The sequence below is a fragment of the Uloborus diversus genome, chromosome 2, assembly GCF_026930045.1.
Source record: "Uloborus diversus isolate 005 chromosome 2, Udiv.v.3.1, whole genome shotgun sequence".
Taxonomy (NCBI): Eukaryota; Metazoa; Arthropoda; class Arachnida; order Araneae; family Uloboridae; genus Uloborus; species Uloborus diversus.
This window is the reverse complement of record NC_072732.1, coordinates 215075087-215101473: the sequence shown is the minus strand read 5'-3', so window position 1 is coordinate 215101473 and position 26387 is coordinate 215075087. Positions and strand designations below refer to the sequence as shown.

Genomic DNA, 26387 nt, shown 5'->3' with positions numbered 1-26387 from the left:
ATGGATTAGTTTTGCGTGCCGTATGTTGGGATTGGGAACTACTATTTTAGAGCATTAGAATCCCTCTATTTCTGTATTCTATCGCCTGACTTAAGATCTTTATTTTCTAAAACATTCAACAAATTAAGATAAACTGATAAATTTAATAATAAAGTCCTTACGAGTGAAGGAATCGAACTTGCATGCAATTGACTTGCTTTTTTTTTTTTGAGTGGGCATGGCAAAACTAAGAATGAAATTTTGCTACTACAGAATATGAAATATAAGAAGTGTTGAAAATAACAGAAAATTCAAAATAAGTAATGTCCAGGCAATAAAATCACATCGCAAAAAATGGCAAGCGGCTGCGACAGAAGTGAATGCAATGAGATTTCAAAATTCAGATTTGATTTTTGGAACATTCAATTTTCCACTTTCAATAGCTTTTATGTGCTATACTGTTAAATCACTCAAGATTTCTAATGCTCTTTTAGCTACTGTTCCTTTCTCTTTGTCCAAGACATTTTTCCATAACTTGAAATAAATTTCCATGACTTTCAATGAAAATTTCAATTTTCCATGACTTTTCCAGGTCTGAAATTCTGTTATTTTTTTTCCATGACTTTCCAGGATTTCCATGACCCGTACGAACCCTGAGTATATGGTCCCCCTATTTTTCATTGATAAGATTCGTGAATGAATAAAAAGAAGAAATAAAATAACGGTCTACTATTTTCGAGAAGCATTTGGAATCTTGTGGAATATTTGAGAGCTCTTTTTTCGGTGTGTATAAAAGCCGTTATGCTGGATAAAAAGTTCAGTTTCGAGTTAGTTTTTGCTTGTGAATCGTTGCAGCGGAACGCTGGAGAGCATTTATTGCTCTGTTTTGTGAAGCCTTTTGAGCTGTTGTTTCTCGTATTTGGAAGTAAATACGTGTGTAACCGTTGAGTTTACGGTGTTGTGTGATATTTGCTTAATTGCTGATGATTAATTTAGCAGTTGTTGACGCTCTTTCCTGTACGTAGTGTAAATAAATTTCCTGTATTTCTAATCAAGAACTGTGTCGTCCTTTCAAGAAAGTTGGAAGCCGCACCGGATCCGTTACAATATAAACAATTTTTCTATGTAATGAACATAGAAATTTGCTGGGATTTCGATATATAGAAAATTTTGATAAGTGGAAGTTCGATATATGGAGGTTCGACTGTATATTTTTAAGAAACGACAAGCTTAGATTCCAAAAAAAAAAACTCCATGTTTGCAGGGCCAAGAGTGCTTTGAACTTCTACGGGAAGAAACTAAAATACCCCCCTTTAGCAAGCATCATGGTAATGATGTACATAAATTCATCTTATAATTCAACATTATGTTTCGAATGCAAACGCTAAGTTAAAATTTCATAGCTGCCAACCTCAAGATAAAAAAATAGGAGCACTTAAGGGAAAAAATAGGAGCAATGAGGGTTAAAATAGGAGCACCAAATCGTGGCCTGTGCTAAACCTTCCTTCTGTACCGTAAGCTTCTATAAGTTCTAAGCACCATTACAATGCCTTTCTGAATTTTCATGTTAGATTTTCAAGCATCATTACGTAGGTACATATTGAAAATTAAAAAAAAAAACATGATTACTGTTTGATTTAATAAAAATGCAACCCTTTTTTAAAATATTCCTCTATACATATCCTACATGTATTGAAAATGCATTGCATAAGAACATATTGAAGATTTAAAAAAAAAAAAAAACACGATTACTTTTTATACTTGAAAGTAAAGCAACTTCATAGTAAAGGTCAAGACTTGGAAATCTTCTAAGTGGCATGTGGCCACTAGACTCCAAAAACTTAGTGGCTACCACTGTCACCAAGTTTTGAAACACAAACTGGAGGGGAGATGGGGCAGTTTTTACAACTTTCATGAAAAAAATAGATGAATAGGACCTCACACATTTTAAAATAGAGTCATTCAATACTTTTTTTGTACATGGAAAATTCAAGTTAAAATAGATTTCTGATTTATTAAAAAAAATAAATAAATAAATGAGAAGTCAGCAGGAACCTTCATTTTAGATGAAATGGTTTCAGCTTATAACAAAGCCTCCGAGACAATAAGGATCAAATACAGATAAAATTTCTCTTTCAAAAAAATAATTTAAAAAAAAACCATAACTTTTTGCCTTTTGTTATTTTTAATATTTTGCATTGAGACAAACAACCAATTCTGTTTTCGGAAACTTAGGCTGTTGATAGTCTTGTCTACTTCCATGTTGCAAATGACCAAACATGGCAACAATGCAAAAAATTTAAGATGATAGATTTTTGAATTTGTTGCATTAAAAGTAATTACAAATAATTAATAATCCTTAAAAAAACTAAAATTTAGATTAAATAGACAGTTTTTAGCACATTAGCATCCAAACCAATCAGGATAACATAATATTCTGAAGAAAAAAAAGTTTCATTTTTCAAGAAAAAAATTAAGAATTTTCCGGGGGAAAAAAAAGCACATTTCGCATTATTTTCAATAGTTTGCATTGCAATAAACATCTAATTCCGATTTTGAAAACTTGGCCACTTGAAGAGTTTTGTGTACTTAAATCTCGCACATGACCAAATATGGCGACCAAGTCAAAAATTCAGATATAAAATTTTGAATTTGTTGCATGAAAATAATTTGAAAATAAAAAATCCCCATGAAACTACAATTTAATTGAGAATATTTAGCACATTCGTGTCCAAAGCAATAGGAATAAAATGAAATTTTAAATAGTATACTTGTTTTCATTTCTCAATAAAATTATTTAAAATAACCAAAAAAAAAAAAACATTTTGCAGCACATTTTGCTGATTTTCATTAGTTTGCAGTTAAAAGAACCCCCAATTCTGCTTTGTCTTTGAAAACGAAAGCACTTAAGCATCGTCTACTTCCATCTTCTGAATAACCAAACATGGCGGCTACGTTTTGCACGTAGCTGAAATGCTCAATGAAAAAACGATGTTCTCCGATCGATTAGCGCTCCCACTCAGTGTTTATCTTGACACTAATGCTTCCAGGGCATAAAATTACCTCCTCTTTTGTTGAGTTTGTGCACACTTCCTACCTTCCAGGATAGAGAAATTTCTTCTTTTTCCTCAGAAAGCGAAAAGTGTACAAGCAAAGTCAAAAAACGGAGTTTTTTGGAATAAATCGGATTTTCGGAGTACGCAATAAAAATCGGAGAAACTCCGGGAAAAACGGAGCACTTGGCAGCTATGAAATGTTATGAGTTCAATTGTCTTAATATTTTTCCAAAAAAAGACTAAAAACCGAAAATAAGCTAATAATGATTAAAATCAAGTTTGGAAAACTAAACAAGTTTTTAATTACACAAAACAAAAAATAATTTCTTAGTTATTTAAATAAAAAATATCTGATGTAGTATGTGTCAAAATAACTTCTAATTGTCAAAAATATAAAAATATTTACAAGATACAAAATGATTGAAATCTCAAAGAAGGGAAGCAAATTTTCACGAGCCAAGTTCAATGTTGGCATATTTCCCATAATATAAATTTATTTATTTCTTACCAAAACTAAGCATTAAACATGCTAATTTCGGTAGCACATGTGAAAATAACATCCGATTGGTCAAAATAATTAAATTTTACAAGACGCAAAAAGATTGAAATTTCAAACACAAGAAGTAATTTTCTGTGAAAGTACGAGTAAGTTCAATGTTGCCATGGTTCCAAAAAATACATAAATAAATAAAATAAAAAATGGAAATTAAACATAAAATATGTTTATCTAAGGGTAGCATACGTCAAAATAACTTTGGATTGTCAAAAACATCAAAAAAAGGATTAAAATATCAAACATGAAAAGCATTTTTCCGCAAAGTTCGAGTAAGTTCAATGTTGCTATGGTTTCCAAAATAATTCCTTTGGTTAATTATTGAAAATAAGTGAAAAATAAGCTAATCTAAGGTTGCATACATCAAAATATTTACAAGATACAAAAGGATTAAAATCTCAAACACGAAAGCAGTTTTTCGTGATGATGCGTATTGAACATTAGTTCAGAAAATTGCATTGATGAATTATTTTTAAAAGAATTTCAAGCACAAACCAATGATTTTGAAAAGAATTCAAGCACTAAAGAAACCTTCCATATTTTTTCAAGGTTTTTCAAAGGCATACGAACCTTTTACATCCCTACTGAACCTTTTACAAACAGAAGAATGAGTAAAAGTAAAAACATTTATAAGGATTGAATTTAAAATACATTTCAGTAACTACGAAAATCTTTGTCATGACGATATTCAATAACGTTGACAGAAACTCGAAGTTATTTTTAGGTATTTTACAAAAATTACTAAATTTAGTTACTTTAGTAACCAAAAATCACTATTAAAAGGTGACAAGTTCAGATCATTATAAATAAAAATGAAAATATTTGAAAAAGATAAAAGCAGAGCACTCATACAGTAGAAGACAATTATAACGCCGACCTATATAACGCAATTCTCTATAAACTGCACAACATTTCAGAAGTAAACAATAGGTTTTGGAAGTTTAAAAAATCGCTCAGTTTTGCTTTGCAAACATAAAAATGGTTAAGAAAATTAAATTTCGCAAGTTTTTCATCTTTTCACCTTAATTCAAAGCTTTTAAATTTAAAATTTGTACTCATAGTAAACAGAATACCAGATGGCTCTTGAAAATGCAGCCGTTATGCGAGCTATGAAGTGCAGGATAATGCACTTTCTTTTGATTGTGAAACATATTTATTTGTGAATTACTAATTGTAATATTGGTGCTTTTAATACTCATTGCACATAAAATTCATTCTGAAGTGCTAATATATAAATATAATTCTGAATGTTAGTTTCAAAATTTGCAAAATGATCTGTATAATGCAAAAACCTGTATAAAGCAAAAGCTCTGGTCCCAAGGTGTGCATTATAACGGTCTTCTACTGTATAAGTTAAAAAAAATAAATATAAACAATTCATAAATGATAATAAGATTGATTGTATGGTTTTGAGACACAAGTCAGTGAGAAAAAAACATGAAATTTTCAGTAATCTAAAATTATACCCTTTGGAAGAAGGTGCAGTTTTACCTACATGTTCATTTACAAACAATAGTCAGCAGTACTGTCAGTCAAGAAAAAAAAAAGTTTGGGAGAGCTCACCTTGGGGTTTGAGGACATTTATTAATAAATTATTAACAATCAGCTTAACAACTACAAATTATTTCAACATACCGGAGAACCCGATAAAGCCGTGATGGTGCTGTCAGAGCTTGATAAGTAATCATAACTGCGATGGGGAAGTTCCGGCGTCGAACACCAGCTCTCATTTGCACTTTTCCTGTTAACTTCCAGATTGGAGCTAAAATCCTATATTAACACAAGCTTTCATTAACACTTTTGACACGCTCAATAAATTTACAAAGCAAAAATTTGAGTAAAACTTTCAATATTGTAAATCTGTTTGCTTTGGTTTTCTATTATATCTGTACTTTTTGAAAGAAACATAAACAGTAGATTTTACTTTGAAAAACAGGAGAAAAAAATTGCATCAAAAAACAGTAAATTGCACACTAAAAAATATGTTAAAACCAATCTATTCAAATTACATTTCATTAAATTGAAAGTTTTAACTTGATTTTCAAAGCAAACTTTTGATAAAAAGAAGTAAAACTAAAAGATATTACAAATAAATGCTTCACATGCAAAAGATAATCATAAAATGCTTCAATTTTAGTACTCTGTGATAATGAGGAAATGTTGCACTCCAATCATGCTCGTTATAAAAGAGTTCAACAGTAGCAGCATATACTTAGTGCCTGAAGAAAAAAAAAACTGTTTAAGTGTTAAAAAGCAAATCTTTTAGCAGTATTTTCAAGAAAATCATTGAACAAGATGAAATCTAACAACACCATTTCCTGGTTTTATAAAGCAAATTATGATTTATCTGATTAGAATTTATGAAAAAAACTTGGATCATTCGAAAAAAAATCAAGGTAGAACGTTTTTTTAATGAAAACACTTGACACAACAAAACAGATTCTTCATATTAATAAAATAATAGTTTAAAAAACTAAAAAACACGCTTTCATAGCAAAATGAACTGAAAAGTGAAAAATAATCTTTGGATGATACTAGTTGACCAATCACTAATTTTAATGTAACACAAAAAACCGTGGGGTGCCATCTACATTTTTGCATGGACAACAAATGGAAGAAATTCAAGACAACTGATTAAAAGTCCCCCACGCTTTGTTTTACATTAAAATTAAGTGATTGGTCAACTACTATCATCCAAAGATTATTTTTCACTTTTTAGTTCATTTTGCTACGAAAGCGTGTTTTCTTAGTTTTTGAAACTATTATTTTATTTTTTATTTTTAGTTTAACTTGTTTTACGTAAAAATATTCATTTCAACATTGTTCGAAATCTTTTATATTCATGAAATTTGCCCAAAAAAAGGGTGGCATTCCAAACGTGGTCTCTCGAATTCCAAAAAGAGCAACTGTTCCCCTTAAAGTGTAATAGCCGAGCTCTATAAACATTCAACTTCGCTGATAAAATGCCTGTGGAGTAACTGTCTAATCCAGCTAATCCATCTCAGTCATCGATGTATGTGTGCAGAAATCATATCTACATTACTTTGAAAATTTGAGATGTATTTGAATAAAAGTTTTGTTCAACAACGGTCTAATCAGCAATGTATTTCCAATTGAAGGCTCACCTAAATTTTGGCGTGAAATTAGTTAAAAACAATTATATTTCATGTCTTATTACCTTGGAACAAATTTTGTCTGATGCAGAAAAATAAAAGATATTGTAGATATTCTTAAATAATTTTTGTAAGCAATTTTTAATGTTTTTAAATTTTTCCTTTTTCATTGTTGGATTTATGCCAAAATATTGATTCAAATTGGAGGAAACTAACAATTAAAAGAGTTAATTATTTTGATTATAAAATATTTGCATTGTCATTGGGTCTGAGGTCGCGTGCCAAATTTCAAAAGAATCTGATCGCAGGAAGTGGGCGAAATTTGAGCTGCAAGATTCCGTTACAAGATACATACAGGTGAAGCTTTTAAAAGCGTGTTAAAAAGCAGCAAAAGGTATCAGCATTTTTTCATGATACAATCACAAAAATGCTGTCCTTACAATAACCACTGTGAAAATCATTAAGAACTTTCCTACCGTACACTAGCTCAGAACAAAATTTGTAATAAAGGCAACTATTTTCTACGCTTGAGTATCAAGAAAAAAATTAACTCAGTATTTTATCGAGGGAAATCAATTTCTGTCACAGAGCATGAAGATGAGTTGCAGGCCAGTTTTACGTCATTTTTAACCGACTTCAAAAAGGAGGCTGTTATCATGAAGTAAAAGATCAAATATGTTTCTATGAATTGATAACTGTTGTACTTTCACTAATTAGCAACTTCCATCACAGAATGATCACAAATTAACTGCAGTTGTTAGCAATCCAAGAATTTACACTAACTGTCAAACACAAATGTCTACTTACATGCCTGACACTTGGGTCCTGCACTTCAAAACGGTTACTTGTTTCATAACTGTCTTGTATCCGACATTCCTCTTCAATAAGTTCCTTGATATCTGGAAGTACTGATTGAATGCTGGAAGCACTGGGCTGTGAAACAAATATGCATATTGTAGATGAAAATCATAGTTATAAAAAAGCAAAATTGCATATACAGTCAAACTTACTTATAACAAGCGAGAAAGGAGTGCTCGTAAAAGACAGATTTGTGAAAAAATTAATAAACATTTATACATGATTGCTTTATTTTTATATTTCTGTATAGTACCACAGAAGTTGGATATTTGAGTTGAACTGTCTTATTGTCTCTTTCTTATTGTTTTCGAGGAAGTGGGGTCCGAAAAACGTTGTCATTCGGATCCATAGGGCTTCAAAATAGTTTGCAGTTTTTCTGCACTTCAGAAACCAAGTATGTTGAGGGCTATTTAACTTCAAATTCTTCAATTTTGTCCATACAGTAGCCGCTTTAATTTCTCTCTCTCTCTCTCAACATTCAGCTACAATATTCTCAGAAGTATATAGTTCGGAAATGATAACATTATCTTTAATAAATATATAATTTTTAGATGTTTCTCTACTCCATGAATTTTGGGGGGAAAAAAGTCCATGTCATCACTTGTCCTCATGATTTGTTTTATCTCTAACTTTTGGTTGAATTTAAAATGTTAATGGAATTTTTCCAAAAAAGTAAAAAACTTTTCTGAGAGGAAATCAACAGATATTTTATGAATTACAAAAGTATTGCTCTCTTTAAGCGGGTTTTTTTCTTGTTAAAAGCGAGTTTTGTTCTCATAGACTTAGCATTGCACCAACCAAATTTTTTTGATTTCCTTGTTGAATCTTGAGTTCTTGTTAAAACAGGGCTAGCTATAAGGGAGTTTGACAGAGTTGCTAACAGATTCTGCTCAACCCCATCAGTTTGCTTATGAGGCAATAGTATTTTTCTTGTTTTTATTTTTTTTCCTCCTGCAAATGTTTTAAACTAGCCTGGCACAAAAGAAATATTGAAAATAAATGCTTAGAATGCAAAAGATATTGTTTTTTTTTTTAAACATTCATTTCAGGTTAGCCATATTGCACCTGCTCAGGATTGTTATTTTAACTTTTTTTAGCATAAATACACTTGAATGTGCTTGAATTTGTACACTTTGCTTAATAAAAGTTTTGTTGCTTGCATATCTTTTCTTAAACCTCCCATTTCGCTCAATTCATACTATTTATTTTTCATTGTACATTACATATTATCTTTTTAAAAAATATAAGGCTAATTAATAAATTTTGATAGAGAAGATACTCACATTTTGAAATGCAACATTTTGTTCTTCAACATCAGTCAAAGGATTTTTAAACGCATCTGTTGTCCTGGACATTGCTTCATATGATATGTGCTTTGATGATTGTATAAAACTGAAACATCAAAGCAGTTTTAATAAAATTTAATAACTTTTAAGCACAATAACATATGAAATATGCCTCTAAACCTGCGTTTCACAACCTTTTTTCATCTATGGATTGTTAAAAAAATTTGAAAACAAAAGAGGTTTTCTTATACTTTTTTTTAATAAAAAAATCTAGGCATTGAAGAAGAGAAATGCATCTCAAGTAACAACTGCAGATAAATCAATTTCAAAAAACGTAACATAGGTAAAGGAATCCCGAAGTCGCTGACAACTTAACATAGCTGCCAATTTGAAAGCTTAAAATTAGGCCTTATGCATTTTGGGTTACTTTGCAAGAATAAATTTAATGACAAAAATTTGAGTGTAAAAATGACATTCCAAATATTAGTAGACATTTCTTAAAAATTAAGTCTGTTTTGGACCCCAAATTCTGAAATTGTGATTACGATTGGTTCCCGATTACCTGCCAATACAATTTTCCTACTTGTGCATGAAAAGGTTTTGTTGTTTATTCAATGTTTCAAGAAACATAAAATTACAAGGTAGTTTCCAAACCATCTGATTATTTTCATTTGGTTTCAAAATTGATTGTTGCAAATTTGAAGACAAATACAGTCAAACCTTGATACCTCGAACCTCCGTACCTCAAAACCCTTGATGATAAAAAAAACTGCATTTTCCATAAAAACTCCTATGTATTTTACATTGCTATCTCGAAATTTATTTTTTGAGTCCTTTGACATGTCGAAAATTTCACACAGAAGCAAGTTTCAATTGCTGTTTTTGTTTGGAAATTTTTGTAGTAGAACCAGTTAAGAGACATTTGCTTGCAGTTTTTCATCCTTTTTCTTGGAATAGGGGATTCAGGCAAAATAAAGGGGAGTGTGGGTATGAAGGGGCACTGAATTATTTCTTATCTCAATGTTTTCCCCAGAGTTTGGATTTTTAATGCTTTTCTTGGTAACATGTTGCCCACTTGAGAACAGGGGCTTGATTTTTCATCATTTTTCAAGCAAAAAGCTTTTGAAAGTGCTAATAAAATTATAATTTTTAAGTTTGAAGAAAATCGACATTGCTCTTCATTTCAAACACCTTTCAAGTAAGTACACTTTTCAGAATAATAAAAAATTATCAAGTTGTTATTGAAAAAAAAACTACAAAAGATATTATTGAAAAATGGGAAGTCTACTCATTCAGAAGTAGCTAACAATCTAATTTCACAATTTCTAGAAACCAATCAAAAAATTGAATACTAGATCTTGTTACGTCGAAACAAGAAATTTTTTCGAAAAATAACTTGTTAATTGTTATGCAAAGTTGTTGCATAATACATAACGTGTGTTAGTTAGTTCTTGTGTATCGTAAGGATGTATTTATGTATTTGAAAAATGCATAACAAGAGAAAAAATTCAAGTTGCGAAAAATTTGTTTAATTTTTATAAAATCATGATTTTTTAAAGTTGAAATCACATTATTTAAACCAGCGAACTCAGGCACAAGGATAATTTATTTTTCCCTTTAAAGATGAGTCTCTTTTGTCTCATGCAAATGCTAGTCCACATTTACCATAGTCTTCTGTGATTTCCAGAAGCAGAGGAGAGTGAAAAAGCGAAGTTTGAGATAGATGTTTACGAATTCTTCCATTTGAGGCGTAAAATTACCTTTGAAAACTGTTTATACTATGAAATATGTGAAATTTCATTTCTACGGGAATCAATTATGAACCCAGCATTGGTTATTTTCGGGATTCACACTGGCCAGGTTCAAATGTGGATATGTCATAGCAGGGGTCTCCAAACTTCTCTGACTCGTAGCACCCTTGGAAGAAATAGAATTTTTTCAAGCCAACCAAATGTATTTCTATTATATCGATCAAACTGATATAGTGGACTTTTCGTGGCACCCTTTGTCTCTACCTGCGGCACCACAGCATCCAGTTTGGGAACCCCCGTGTTATAGCATTATTTATTCTAGTTTGATTGTATTTATAGGATTTTTTTTCCCATAAATACTTATAAAAACTGCTTCTCACTATTATCTGAAATAAATAAATAAATTGCAAAGTATCGTAATATACTTAAACTAACCTTCTGTTATCCAGAACAGCACAGGGAATGTTGACTTCACTGGGTAGCATTAAAGAGTTATTGGCTACTTGATTGGTTTGGTCACACAAGGTATTGTAATTTTGGTTACTTGGCATAACACTAAATACCATCTGCTAAAAAGTGAAAAAGATTTTTTTTAACCAACTGAAACGTGATGACTTTGAAAGGTCAATAAGGCAGAAACCAGCAAATTGTCAATAAATCACATAATTGCAGAGAACTGCCCTTTAGAGATAACAGAAAAAATTTTTGCAACTTGGTCACAATATTTTATTGTAATGTTTTTTGTAAACATTCAGGAAAATGTAAAAGAAAATATTAAATTTCTTTTCTACATAAAAGTTACTTCTTATTCAGTGAAATCTTCAGCAAAAAGTGAACACCTTGTTGAATTTTTGCAATTTAGAATGTTCTACTACACTTGTCATTTCAGCAAAAAGAAAAAAATATAAAAACAATGAGTAATTTAAAACATTTAATGCTCAACTAAAATGGCTTCTGTACAAATAACAATTTAATGTAATGAAAAAATAGAGAGAATTGGAAACTCAACTGTGCAAAGAAAGTCATATTTCATTATTATATACACTCTAATAATGAACAGAAAGGAGGTATAAGCATAGCATGCACTTCTGTTTGGAATTTTTATGCCTTATCTTTTAAGTTTTTTCGCTAAACAGCTTTTTTTTTTAAAAAAAGGTTTTTTAGCCTTAGTTCTCTTGTCTTCAATTTAGTGGAGTTACATAGTAACAAGTACATCAAAGCAAAATAAGCAATTCAACATCTCACTTTTAAAGCAGTTGTTGATAAAATTGTGCATTTTTTCACAAGTAAAAATATGACTTATCAGATAAACATCATTTTTATTAAAAATAAAGCTGTAAGTCTCTCTGTCTGGATCTCTCTGACGCGCATAGCGCCTAGACCGTTCGGCAGATTTTCATGAAATTCGGGACAGAATTATAGCATGGGGGTGTACACCTCAAAGTAATCTTTTGAAAATTCGATTTTGTTCTTTTTTTATTCCAATTTTAAAAACATTTTACTGGGCAAATTATCACAAGGTGGATGAGTAAATTACCAAATTATTATAGTGTGGAACCATAACATGGGCAAGCAAATGAAATAGCAAATTGGCGAGAAATTCATCATCCATTATTTGTACATATACAGACAAACCAAATGACCTTTTAATTTTCTACTATGGGCATAGCCGTGAGGATACTAGTTCATAAATAAAGGAATTTGAACCAACATTGTAAAAAGAAATTAAAAATATCCAATAATATTGAAAACTTCCAACTTTATAATTTGAAGCCCTGAAACATATCGTCGCCTCAGAGCAACAGTAAGATATCTAATCCCGGAAGATATCTTACTATTGCTCTGAGGCGACGATATGCCCAGCAGAAATGAGGCATTACATAAAATAAAAACTCAATTTAATTGCTGGGTCATTCCATGTCAGTTCAACCACACCCCAACACCCACCATCTTAGATTCCAATGAAACTTTGTATACTTCTACTTTTCATAGTCCTAAGTAACCTCCTAAAGTATTTCTTCTCTATTAAAAATAGTTTTTATTTTTTGGTCCTTCAAAGCTTTGCGATTTTGCGTTAGTTGTCATTTACAGTTCTCTGAGAATGAACAGCAACTGTTTGCAAAAAAAATTATTTCTCAATAACTAAAGATAAAAAAATTTGGAAAATTTTTATATTAAATATTAATATTTCAAGTATTTCAGAAAAAAATATGTCAAAAATCTAAATTTATATTCAGCAATTAAAAAAAATTAACAAACTGAAAAATTTTAAATTTTTTCAATAAAAAAATGATAGTCAAAATTTTAAAATTTTGGCATGAGGGTCTAAATTAAAATAATTTATATATATTTTTTAATGATCATTAACATGTGTGCTAACATATAAAATGAAAATCTTTAGGGGACTTTGAGGGATTCTGCCCCCCTGCCCCTTATTTTGACTAATGAAAAAAAGTTGATCACAATATTACAAGCTAAGTTAATAATTGCATTAAAGAAAATTTAAATATTGAAATACATTGGTGTTTGAAATTAAATGTAAACATTTAAATACTCAAGATTTTTTTTAATTGTAAATAATTAAATTAATTAATAATAAACAATAAAAATAAGATATCGCAAAATTCGAAATTTTCCTACAACAATTTATGCATACTAAAAATTATCGTTAAACTTAGGGCAACATAGAAATTAAAACTTCTTATCTAATTCTAATTTATAATTAGGCAGAGTTTATACAAAGTATTAAAAATCCTACAAATACCAGCTCAGAGCTTTAACTTGATTCATTAATCGAATGCAATATCAAACTGAAACTTGGATTTGGTTTAACATAGCAATTTATTGGGTATGAGTTTAAAAGGATTACCATTGCCCAAAATGTTTATAATTAAGGCTTCGCAAAAATCTCATTTGACCCTAAAAGTGTGTTTTGTTATCTTGAGTGTTTCTATGATCATAAATGGATCCTAATAACCTGGCATTTGTACATATGACAGGTATTTTTATTTTACACTTCACTAGTAATTTTTTTAGATGTTTTGTTTTCTTTTTCATATAATTGCCTGTCACCTCCCTAACTTTGGTTGCTTTACTAGCCCCCAAAAAGGAACAGCTGGTATTAGATGACATCTGATCAGCAAGCTGTATGGTTTACGTTTATAGTTGTTGATATTATGACTGTGAGATTGGTAACTACTTTTTATTTAAAATGCACTTTCTTTTTCTTGATCCCTCTTTCAACTGCTGCATTAGTTTTATCAAGGGCAGTATGTTCTTTTAAGCCACTTTTATTTTCTACAAATGATTTATAAACATTATGTATAATTCCAGTTTAAATACAGTAAAACTTCAGTAACTGGACACACTGATAATCCAGGTAACTCTACATTTATTTTTCTTAGGGTCTGCCCAATGCAAACTTCAATGATTGAAAAGCTTTCTAGCTTGACACACATTTTGCTAGAACTCCTATAAGTCAACATCTAATTGTTATTCTAGTTCAATTCATTCTTTCATATTGACCTTTTCTCAAAATTTTAGAAAAGTTCTTTCTGAGAATTCTATCTTTTATCCAGGGGAGTCAGCAACCACTCTGTGCTGATAGTGCAATTCTGATAGGGTAGGATAAAATGTACTCCATGGGAGGTGTGCAGAGAAAGGCACCATTACTTGTTTTCTAAACAAGTGTGAGCAGGACTTGTTTTTTTAGCAGACCTGACTAACAAGAAGCTTTTATCTCTTTTCAACAATTATGTATTTATTCCTCACAAGATATTCAAATCTATTTTTTTTTTTAAATAAAGAAAACAAAAATAATAGAAAATTCATTTACTGAAATTAATTTTCATAATGTGAATGTTAAGCATTAATAAGCATAAGTGATACAAAATTTTGGAACCCCAGTAAGTTGAGGAAAAGTTGTGAGTTATGTCATTAAGCTGGGGGGGGGGGGGGGGATCTGGACAAAAAAAATTCTATGCAAATAATAATTTGTTTTCCAATTGTCATTAAAAAATATAAAAATCCATTGAATACGAGAGGTGCATAAATACTAATTTATTTCTTCATTTGCTTTGAGGGGAGGGGGAAAGGTAATTTACTTTATTTAGTCATATTATTACTAAACAATCAGGCCATTAATTTTTAAGGGGTGTTAAATGTAATTTCAAGAAATTAAAAGGATGAATTTGTCATTGTACAACAGTAAAACTATAACGGAAAAACAGTTCCACGATAGCAATTTTTCTCAAACGTAAGGGAGGGAGGGTGGATCCTGAAAGAACTAGTAACTGCATGATTATGAATTGGTGTTAAGACTTTACTTTTGTTTTAACTTGTCTGGACTAAAATGCAGTAATCCATATGCAGATATTGTTGTCTGCAACTTTTGAATTTCATGATCTTATTTTCAGAATGTCTATATTTAATATAATAATTGCAATAATTTTTAACTATTTCAAATAAAAAAATAGCTTGAATATTAAATTTATATGTTTGTGTTCAATATCTAACACACTTTATATTTAATTTTTTTAAATAATTGCTGGGAGCTCTTGTTTCAAAGACATGGAAAAACTTTTCTCTATGATGCTTTCGTTGTTTCTAGGGGGTAGGGAACAGAATCCCTAAAAGACCCATAACTTTTTTCATAGGAAAAGTTAAAGCACATACTCATGATCATTTTTTCTTTAAATCATGATTTTTAAAACTGACTCTGATGTTAAAAATTTAGAATTTCAACAATGGTTTTTTTGACCAAAAAAAAAAAATGTTTGCCTTTCTGATTTTTAAAAAATTCTTTGAATAAACTAAGATTATTATAATATTTTTTATAAAAATATTCGAAGTCTTCACATTTTTTATGAAAATTTTCAAGAAATTAATATCATTAGTTGCTGAGAAACATTTTTCCCCCATTAACAACAGCTCAGTTAGTGTCTTTAAAAATGACCAAAAAAATAGAAAATCGAAAAATTTCAAAAGTCTATAAAATTAAAATACATTGAAATTGAAACAAAAAAAACTAAGGGGTTGCTTTTAACCACAAAATAAGGAAGTATACCAAGTTTCATCAAAATCTAGATGGTAGGTGTTGAAATCTCATTTTTGTGCTTGATTTGACAAATTTTAAACTATTTCAAATAAAATAGAAGCTTAAGTATTTTTTTTTTATATTTGAGTTCCATATTCAACACATTATATTTGAATTTTTGTCATAATTGTTGACAATTCTGTTTCTAAGAATATGGAAGAAATTGTATGATGTTTTATGCTTTTTTTCCAGAATTGGGGGGGGGGGGGGCGAATCCCTTAAAATCCCCTAATGTTTTTCATTGGATAAGTTAGAGTACATATTCATGATCATTTTTTAAAAAAATCATGATTTTTAAAGCTGACCCTTTTGTTGAAATTCAGTTTTTTGCCGACATCTTTTTTTAAAAAAAATTCAAAATTTTCAATTTTCTAATTTAAAAAAAAAAATTTGTGCAAACTAAGATCATTGAAATATTTTTTATCAACATGTTCAAAGTCTTTCTATTTTGTGTAAAAATTTTCAAAAAGATTATAGCATTAGTTACCAAGAAATAATTTTTTTCGTAAACAACAACATCTCAGTTTGAGTGTCTCGAAAATGGCAAAAAATGTAAAATCGCCAAATTTCAAAAGGCTGTAAAATCAAAACGCATTGATACTGAAAGAAAAAAAATTAGGGGGTTGCTTGTAACCTTAAAGGGATGAAGTATACCAAGTTTGATCAAATTCCGAGACAGTGGGTGTTAAAATCCCATTTTTGTGGTTGATTTGACGTGGAACGACCCTGCTGTAAAGTGGATTATTTAGCGAAAATGAGCAGTTCCCACACAAAATGAATTTCATTCTGAACAAAAAAGAGATAATGGCACATAAATATCATATAAAACATGAAATAAATTGTTCAAGTACGAACTTAAAAGAGTACGGCCAGAGCTGAAATTTTGATTAAAATATTATTACATAAAATTATTTACACGAAGTAAAGTGTTTCAAAATAATTTAAAATTTAATTTGAACACTAAAATGAGGCATTGCATAAAATAAGAATTTAATATTTACAAAAGTACAGAAATCAAATGTGGAAAAAAATTAATTTCTGATGGGTAATTTATCTCTTATCTTCAGATTTTTTGCATCATTATTTCTCCACATTCAGTTGCATATAATGCTGCAATACTACCGTATTACCACACATTATCCGGCATGCTGGAAAAAGCAAGGTTGACCAGCATGCCAGGAAATTCGAATTTTCCGGCATGCCGCATAATTTGAGGTTTATTTTGCAACAACACAAATGTACATTTCCTCATTAAATTCCAATCAGAAAGCAAACCACTGTAAGGGAAAAAATAAATAAATCCCGAAAGTAACCTTCTTTCAAAAAAAAAAAAAGTGTATTGCATATAATATGTGTTTGTTATTTATGGTAGGTCATTATTAACGGATTTAATTATATGCCAATAATGTAGTCAATTCAGAAGTAATCATCGTTACTGCGATTTGTTCATAATTTTTTAAAATAAATTATTTTAGGTTCCTTTTAGAGAGGCAAGTTTAATTTTTACTTACTGAATAGCTATCGTAAATTCTTTAGCACTGGTTTAGGGGCGGTCACTTACTGCTTAAATGTTTGCCTAATTTTAATTTAATTTTTATAAAATTATTTGTTATTTAACAATATTTTTCTTGTTAAAATAACAAATGAAAGTGTTATTAAACTTTTTTACAAAATTAAACTGTTTATTAATACTAATAAGATATGTATAGAACTTATATTCAATTTTAAGCGGAACATATATTTTTTTAGTATTTTTTTTTCCTAACCTCGATTTTTCCGGCATGCCGGAAAGGACCAGGCAAGTGTTTCTGAAGATCGAATTTTGCAGCATGTCGGATAATGCGGGAGAACAGGGTATATAAACAACTTTTATTAGTTTTATAATGAAGACACAGTGAAACCTTGCTATTTGTACACAATTCATTCCAGAAGGCAGCTCAAATGGTGATTGATACAAATGGTGAATCCTAATGTCATATAAGATACAATGTGAATTGGATTAATCCGTTCCAGATCATAGATGACTGCTTATTTAAACCCATAAAAAACAATTAACACGATACACAGTACTGTACATGAAATGCATTATCAAAAAAAAATATATATATATTGGCTTGTGCTGAGGTGATCTCATGACATAAGTGGAATGTGGAGAAAAGGAAGAGGTGATGATGTACTGTTTGGAAGGGAAGTCGCCTTCCATAAAAACGTCAGGTAATAGCCTCCCTCAAGTATTTATTTCTTTTGCCTATCTTTGTGTCCTAGAAATATTTTGGGATCCTTGCTGTAAAAACCTAATCAATGAATTCTGCCTTCGAAGAATTTTTCAGAATTTTTATAAAATGATGAACAACATTGTTGAACATATTTATGCTACTGTTGACCACAGTAGTCTTACAAGGGCATTTTCCCACCACACTGTTTTTTTTTCCAGTGGTGACAGTTCTTTAATTTCTGCACAGGAAATGCTCCTCTTACTACTTTCCTCTGCATCTAAAGAAAGTTTTCAACCACTTCTTTACATTACTTCTAACGTAGTTCTTCTCTTTGAGTTCTACAGTTATCAGCTTATTTCTGTGGTCTTTGATCAACTCCTATAAGTTTTGCTGTGCAAATAGCGGAGAAGCATACAAATGTCAAGTTGCTTATTACTTGAGCAAGTTGAAAAAATAACAAGGAGTACAAGTAGAAAGGCAAACGAATGGCAGGGTTCCACTGTATAGCACAAAAAACATTCCAACAATCGAAAAAGAGCTCTCAAAACACAGCACAATTAAGCAGTATCAACAATCAGTATAAAACAAACTACTTACTTGTGGAGAAGAGTTAACAACTTTCTCGTCCAAGAAAACAGCATTCGTACTCTCTGACACGGTTGGTGCATAAAAGTTCGTGCTAACTAATGAACTACACACATCTTGATAAGTCGTAGAATTCTTAAACCAAGAGTCACAATTTTGATTAGTATTTACAAAACTCAGATCAGCAGTTATTATAGATTCTATATCCAAAAAGTCCATCGCTTTAGGGTCAGCAAAGTCAATGAAATCATCAGCTTTGTTACAGTCCATCGCTAGGGCATCTAGAGCTGGGAAATTTACATTAAGCTCACTCGGTGGAAGTATACGAGGCGTGGTATTATTCAAACTTGAAGTCATATGGTTTGAATTATTTTGGATGAAATTAGAACAGTCAGACAAAGGTTGCTGAAATTTCTGAGAAAGAGCAGTTAAGGTTTAACAACAAAGCAAAATATTCACACATATTTCCAAAACAAAGATTTTTTCAACTTTTCTTCGAACGTAAAAAAAATTTAATTAACATACAATTTTAAATAAGAGGAAGTATGTGAAAAATAAAAATAATAATTTTAAAGAAATTTAAGTTGCAAATAAAAATAGAGAAACAATCAAATTTTAAGAATATTTTACTTTGAAAGAAAGTTACTCTAATAAACTTAATGAATGTAAGGATCCACCTCGGCTTCAAAACACAGAATACATTCTAAGAGGGAAGAAAAGAACACAACACGCATTGGCTAAAATCGATTTTTCTTGGAAAGGATACTTTCTTTTTTCCTCGACGCAGTATAGAGGGAGGGGGCACATGCCTCAATGACACTACTTCACCACATGGAACATTCACACTTGTTTCAGGTACAACTAAAAATAAGATTGAATTAGCACTTCAGCCAATGCAATAGATAACAGATCTTTTCTGAGGAAAATAAATAATTGATTCAAGAAAAATACCTTGGTTTTCTTTCTGGAAGGGACTAGAATTATTTAGAGGGATGACACTAGGAAATTCGGGTGATTTTGCAACACCATAACTGGGTGTACTGGGATGAGGCATGTATTCTTCTTTTACTTCAACTTTAAACTGCTCTCTGAAATAAAATTTAAAACTAAGAAACAAATTGGCTTAGTAATTTTTAAAAACTAAAAGAAATCATTAAAATAGCATACATTTTTTAAACAAGCTATTCAGACAAACGTTGTAACTCTTAGGCAAAAAGATCTTTGGACTTGGACGAGCTCATTTTTGTTAGGGTTGAAAATGGTGAATTCTTATACTGGCACAGCGCTAACAACAATTATTGGCGATTCCTCTCCCCTATTTGCAAACAAATGGAATCTTTGACACTCAACTGATTGGAAGTTAACTTATCAGCGTCACACTGTAATAAGACTTAGCAACTTAGACTGCAACTAGCAGACTGCCATTCAGATCTGGACCACAGAAAGTCAAAAAACCAGAAAGTTAATTCTTAATTTAAAGTAATACTTAAATAAATTACTTTTAAAAAAAATTTCTGATGATAACACTCCATGTAGCAAGGCCTTATAAAGGTAAATAGATCTTTAAAATGGACGTTTTTAGCAGGGCTGTGGAGCATGGGCGCCCATATGCAAAATTTAGATGCAGGGGGGGGGTTCAGATATTTTCCCCATAGAAACAGATTTCAGTACATATTAGAGTTATTAAAGTTTGACATTTTTAATAAGTGATTCATTAATGGCTGGAGAAGAAAAGTTTTTATATTTTTGCAAAGAAAAAAGTACTGAAAGCAAGAAAGTTCTCATTTCAAGAGGGGGGGGGGGCTTGAGCCCCCACTTGCCCCCCTATATGGGCGCCCTTGCTGTGGAGTCTAAGGGAAAATGACAGACTCCTGTAATTTTAGAGCCTTTGACTCTGACTCTTTTACTAACTCCCTTCATTTATTTGGCTACTATATTTAGTTCCAGAATTTAATTGAAACACGATAAAACATACTTCAGCACAATGTTAGGAGACACGTATTCGAATCCACCCTGTTCTGGAGACAAAGGGTGAGGGATGTTTTCCGCATTTGCTCGAGATGCTACCAAATCATCCCACACTTGTTTTGCAGTCTGAGGAGAAGCACTATATACAACCGGGTTTTCAGCAGGGTTACTCGCCATATAAGGTGACTGGCTGCTTGGAGGAGTACTAACAGGTGGTTCTAAAATTAAGAAATAGAAAATAATTTACAAGTTTTAATACACATCATAATGCAGTGTATAATCTTATACATGCACTTAAATATAAGGTTCTGTTAGAACATAATTACATATAAGGACAGGGTGAACAGTAATTAAAGCGTTTAAAACAAATCTTAATTTCTCGAAAACTGTTTGCCATATCAAGTCCAAACTTGGGCGTTGGATTCAGTGCGTTGGCAGATTTTTTTGCGCAGTTGCTTTTGTTGCGTATTTTTCAGTGAAAATGTTGAAATATAACGTTTCTAAACAAATTTTCATGGTTTGAACCTATTATTCCAACAACAGCCCAATTGTGACTCAAAGAAAGTTAGCATCTGAGTTTAAGCTTAAGATAACGAACACACTCACTCCTAAACAATATGCAGAAATCTTAGGAAATCAGTTCATTCCAGCAATTCAAAGTAGGCCAGATTTCGAAAGCATGCGGTTCATGCAAGACAATGCACCACCTCATCAGTGCTTAATTTGCTTGAAGAGCACTTTAATGAGCGGATTTTGGCTTTAGAGTATCCAAAATTGAAAAATATAGGAATTAGTTGGGAACCCTATTCTCCTGACTTGAACCCCTGCGATTCATTTTTGTGGGGTTACATCAAAGACAAAGTTTACGCTAGAAACCCCAAGAGCATTGAAGACCTGGAAACTATGATTCAGACTGTTGTTGAAAGCATTAAATCTTTGACCCTTCAGCGAGCAATACGGAATTTTCTTTTTCATTTGTGGCATATCATAGCTAGAGATGAAAGACACAGCGAACATGTATCAAGCAAATTCCCATTTCTTACACTTTGTTTTAGCATTTAAATAGAATTTTTTGAATCAGTAGTTTTTGAGAAATTAATTTTTAACTTCAGTTTGCTAATTACTAGTCCCCTTGTAAAAAAGTGCATTTTGCTTCTTACAGCAAATCAAAATCTCAATTACTGTAGCTATGGGGGATAGTACTTCAGAAAGAAAACTTACACTAAGTGCTAGGCTTGGCAAAGTTTTGGACACTACGGTAAAACTCACAATAAATACGGTGCCTTTTACTATCCTGTCCAAAACCACATTTCAGGACAAACTGTATTTTGTGAGAATATATCAAACCAGAAAAAATGTGTCAAAGCTATGTTTCATAGTGAATATTTATTCAATGGGTGTAACTTATTTATACAGCTGATTCTAATCTAGTTAGATAGATGTTGAATTCTTCAATAAAAATTTCAATTCATATGATGAGGTTTTTTTTCATGATAAATAGTAACCACATTTTTCGACATTAATGTATGTGTGCAAAGAATGAAGAAAAGAAAAAGTGTCAACAATGAACGCCATCTCTAATGCAAAAACCATTTTTAAAAAATTAGGCCTTTTTTTTGCACCTAAATATTACACATTTAATAACATTCCTTTGAGTTATAAATGGAACTGAAATCAGTTGCCTTGGTAGAGTTGTGAATTTCCTTTAATAACTCTACCAACTGTTATATAAAGAAGTTTTTATGAAAAAATCTTTAGGCAATAATGAACATTTCAGAGAAAAATATTAGCAAATACTCATTAATTTAAACATCTTTTTTTTAATGTATGCATGAAAAATATTGCAGCAAATACAAATTGATTAGATTACATCCCTTTAGCTTTAGCATACTTTTGGACAATTTAGGACTTTTGGACAGTATAAACTACCTGCTCCGGACAGTCCAAAAGCCAAGCCCGCTAAGTACTGTAGCACATTGGGAGAGTTGCTGTTCTAGCACCACAGCAAAGCAGTTAAAAAGAAATTACATTTTCTCAGATTTCAGCTTTCACTAACTTGAGGAATAATAGAAAATATGACAAGCAACTAAACTTAAACTATCATGCTGCATGAAAATTTTATAAACAATTACTACTTTTCAAGAAGCAGAATAGATTTCTCAATTACAATCAACGCTTGATAACTTGAATAATTTGAATATTCTTTCATCTCAAAGTTTCCAGTAACTCCTAAACTCCTGAGAAGGTTGTGAGAACTTCCGCAGCTCCAACTACCGATAACTCGAAGGTTTTAGCTGGTCCTTTGCGATTTTCGAGTTATTGAGAGTTAATTAGGTGTTTTTCGCAATTGAATAATAATTACTAATTCTAAAATAAGAGTTTAAAATTGGTTAGTTAGAATTCTAAAATTAGAGTAAATTTAGAATTATTATTTCTAAAACAATGAGCACGGAAAGGACAAAATAATTGTCATGATAGATAAAGCTAATAGTCAACACAATTTTTGGAACTTGTAACAAAAGTTTCTAGCAAATGGCGGTGTTGACTGAAGGTAACAACACAAATTGCCCAGGCAGAATGCTTACCAGTAAAAAAAAACTAATAAAAAATTAATATGAGAATAAAAACACAAATCTTACCACACTGAACAGGAGTACTTGATCCTGACCGAAGGTATTCATATTGCGACATAGGAGAATAATCACAATCACGGAAAATAGGATGCTAGGGGAAATAAAAGAAATTGTCAATGAAACATAAAAAACATAGAAAACAGTTCAATGCATTCATATTTTACTTACACTGATTCTATCATCAGGAGAATGTAAATTTTGATTACTGCTATAAGGGCTTAGTTTTTCATCCAATTCTACTCTTTTCTTTAAGGTAGAATTCCAATGATTCTTTATAGCATTATCAGTCCTAAAAATATTCGTACATTTGAGAAGAAATAAGTAAAACCACATACAATCAACTAAAACAATAGAAAAATGAGTTTAAGAGCATTGAAATATAAGTCAATACTTGTCACAAAAAATCTCAAAAATGTTTCTACATTTACAATCAAATGTCCCAATCTATTTAAACATATGCTACAGGACACATACAGAATTTGTACACTAGAAAGAGGAAAATCCAAGGCATCACTTGGACTGATTTTTAGCAAAATAAATAAGTTAAGAGGATGTGCAGGACGAGGCCATACATCAACTACTCAAAAAACTTTCTTTTTAATTCAAAATTTGCAAAAGGATTTTAAAGATCTTTAAAGCACACAAAAGCGCAGTTTGAAATTGAATCAGTACAGCTAAGAGCTTACAATTACAAAAAATTGCTTTTGGGAGCAATTGATAGGTGGATGAGTAATCTACTGTTCAATTTCACGTGCTAAAGCGCATCAGTAACAACCCACAAGAACTTGTTTCCCTAGAAACAAAAATTAAATAATTTTGAGGGAGTTATGTAAACATGGCTGCATAAGCAAGGGCGAGTTAGCATTCACCCCATGTGAGTAATTTTCCAGCGTTTATTCCAATATCGGAAGAAAAAAATAAAAATAAAATCCCCAATCGAAAAAAATGCAAGGGGTCAAAAGAACTTTTGACTGAATAAAAAAAAAAAAAAAAAAAAAGACAGAAATACAATCCTGCATGTGCGTATGTCCATGTCCAAGGTAACTCGTTATTTCGTAGAAATACAAAAGCTATGGATCTATTAAGCTAAAAAAGAATTTACAAATACAATGAATGTTATGAAATTAAATAAAATAAAACAAATTAATGCCTTTCTTAAAATACAAAAGAAAAATTTCAGATACATACACCATGCTTTTGCAGAGCAAACACTAGCTGTTTTTTTTTAAATTTTTTAATAACTTTGTTTGGGATAAAAATAGGATTTTAAATAGATTTTAATTCTAATAACTGAAAAACTATGCAATGCACTATGCAATCAATGGTTTTGAGAAAAACTAAACAGAAAATAGTGTCAATGGACTTAATAAGTTTAAAGGTTTAATTGTCAGTAAAGTCTTGGTTTTTACCCCTTTTTATTAATTTCTTTGCTACTAATTTTTTTCCCTCTTTAATATTTCAAGTCGCGTCAATGGATTTACCAAAATTCTGAGTTTTCATGTAGTGTTTTACTCATAGATCTTTAAAAGGGATAGATGGGCCTTTCTCCTACAGCGCAGCGTATTTCGCCCGGAGAAAGTGGGGTCATCATGATTCTGCCGAGAATCACGTGATCAAGAACATCGTGTCTCCCTCTTCTCGGGAGGCAGAGAAAAACAGTGCGAAGCGTCGTTAAAAGTCTAGGATTGTCTGAAGATTTTCATTATACTTATGGGAGAAATCTCTATATGTGTGAATCTGAGATTTTCTAGCGAAAGAGGGTTTGATAAATGCGATGCTGGTGCCAATTTTATCAAAAAATAAAGACATAGTGAACTTTCTGCGTAACAGAAATCTTTCTTTCTGCTAAAGGCAAAAAAAGTCCCCTGCAGAGTCGAAATTAAGAATATTTTAAGCAATTTATTGTAGATGCCGAGCATTATATTAAATCACTAAAAACAAGCGATGGAAAATTAGTTATAGTATGTCCTCGAAAAACTGGATTTTTAAGTTTCCTAATTTCTATGAAAAGTGTGCTGGGAGCATATGAAAAGTATGTAGATGCCCGAATTCCAGTTCTAAACTGCGTAATGACTTATAAGCTTACTCAGGATCACCTTGAAACTTTTTTCAGTGCGATCAGGTTGTGAGGGGGGATTCAACAATAATCGTCGGACAATTTCAAAGTGCGAAAAAAAGATTATTCAGTCATAAGGAAATTAAGGAGTTCAGTTCTTTAAATTGCGCTGATTTTGACAACCTTCAAATGCTAAGATTAAATTTGAAGCGTAACAAAAATGCTTTGAAAGAAAGCCTTTTCTTCCGATTCCTTTGACGACGATTTGGAAAATTCAGAAATCATCTCAATTAACATGACGCAGTATATTAATGATGTTTCTGACTACGCTGGATTTTTTGTCCGGCAAGTGCATTCTGTTGTGAACTGCGACGACTGCAACGCAGTCTTAACTACAATAAACCAAAAAATAGGCATAATAAAATTTAAGAATTTTGAGACACATTCAAGTATGATAGCTTATTGCAAGATTGCAACCATTGAAATATGTACATTTGTGAAGAACAACTGAGCGAGAATGTGAAAAAGTTTTGGGAATAAAACACAAAAATATAATGTTACTCATGAAACCACAAGAGTTATGAGAAAAATTTCTAATTCCGTTTTTCTAAGTTTAAATAAGCATATGTTGGAAACAGAAGCAGCAGATTTTCTCGTTAACAAGTTTATAAAATTAATCGTTACTAAATATTGAAGCGTTAGAATGTATCGCGCAGTCAATTCAAACAATGAAAATAATTCACAAAGACCAATAAGTAGGAAAGTGACAAAATTAATATTGTTGGGGGACAATAATCACTAGTTTTCTTCACCCTCGAGTTTAAATTGTCAAAATTATCATATCCTGTAGGACGAAAAAAAAAAAGAAAAGAAAAATTGGGGAGGGGCGGAAGTCAAATGACCATTCATGTAGTTTATAATTGCAAATGAATTTATTTTCTGAGTACTTAAAAAAAAAAAACTGAAGTTGCTTAAAAATCAGGAACAAACCAAAGTTATTTGTTTGGCTAATAGAGTGTTGGTGCGAAACGCATGCGAATCTTAGAATATTATTTAATTGAGCTAATTGATATTCGATACTATTTACATTTGTATTTCTAATTGGTTTATGGTTTTAGATCGGGTTTTATGTTAAATTGTTGCACTGGCTTAAAGTTGTAGGAAAAAGCATGCATTGAAACCATTTATCTGTATCTGAAAAATTTGATTGAAATAAAAGAAAATTTATAAGGTCAATT

The 26387-nt window shown here is 31.0% G+C and overlaps 1 protein-coding gene across 1 annotated transcript in view; it reads right to left on the bottom strand.

The window, feature by feature from the left end:
- LOC129216793 (transcriptional activator Myb-like) overlaps positions 1-26387 on the bottom strand; it is a 111382-nt gene that overhangs the window by 5587 nt on the left and 79408 nt on the right. The window contains exons 5-11 of the mRNA XM_054851009.1: positions 23262-23382; positions 23100-23184; positions 20468-20678; positions 19444-19580; positions 18505-18773; positions 7509-7634; positions 5224-5358 (exon numbers count right to left, since the gene is read on the bottom strand). Of these exons, the coding sequence (XP_054706984.1) occupies positions 5224-5358; positions 7509-7634; positions 18505-18773; positions 19444-19580; positions 20468-20678; positions 23100-23184; positions 23262-23382 (1084 nt within the window). The remainder of the gene's footprint in view (positions 1-5223; positions 5359-7508; positions 7635-18504; positions 18774-19443; positions 19581-20467; positions 20679-23099; positions 23185-23261; positions 23383-26387) is intronic.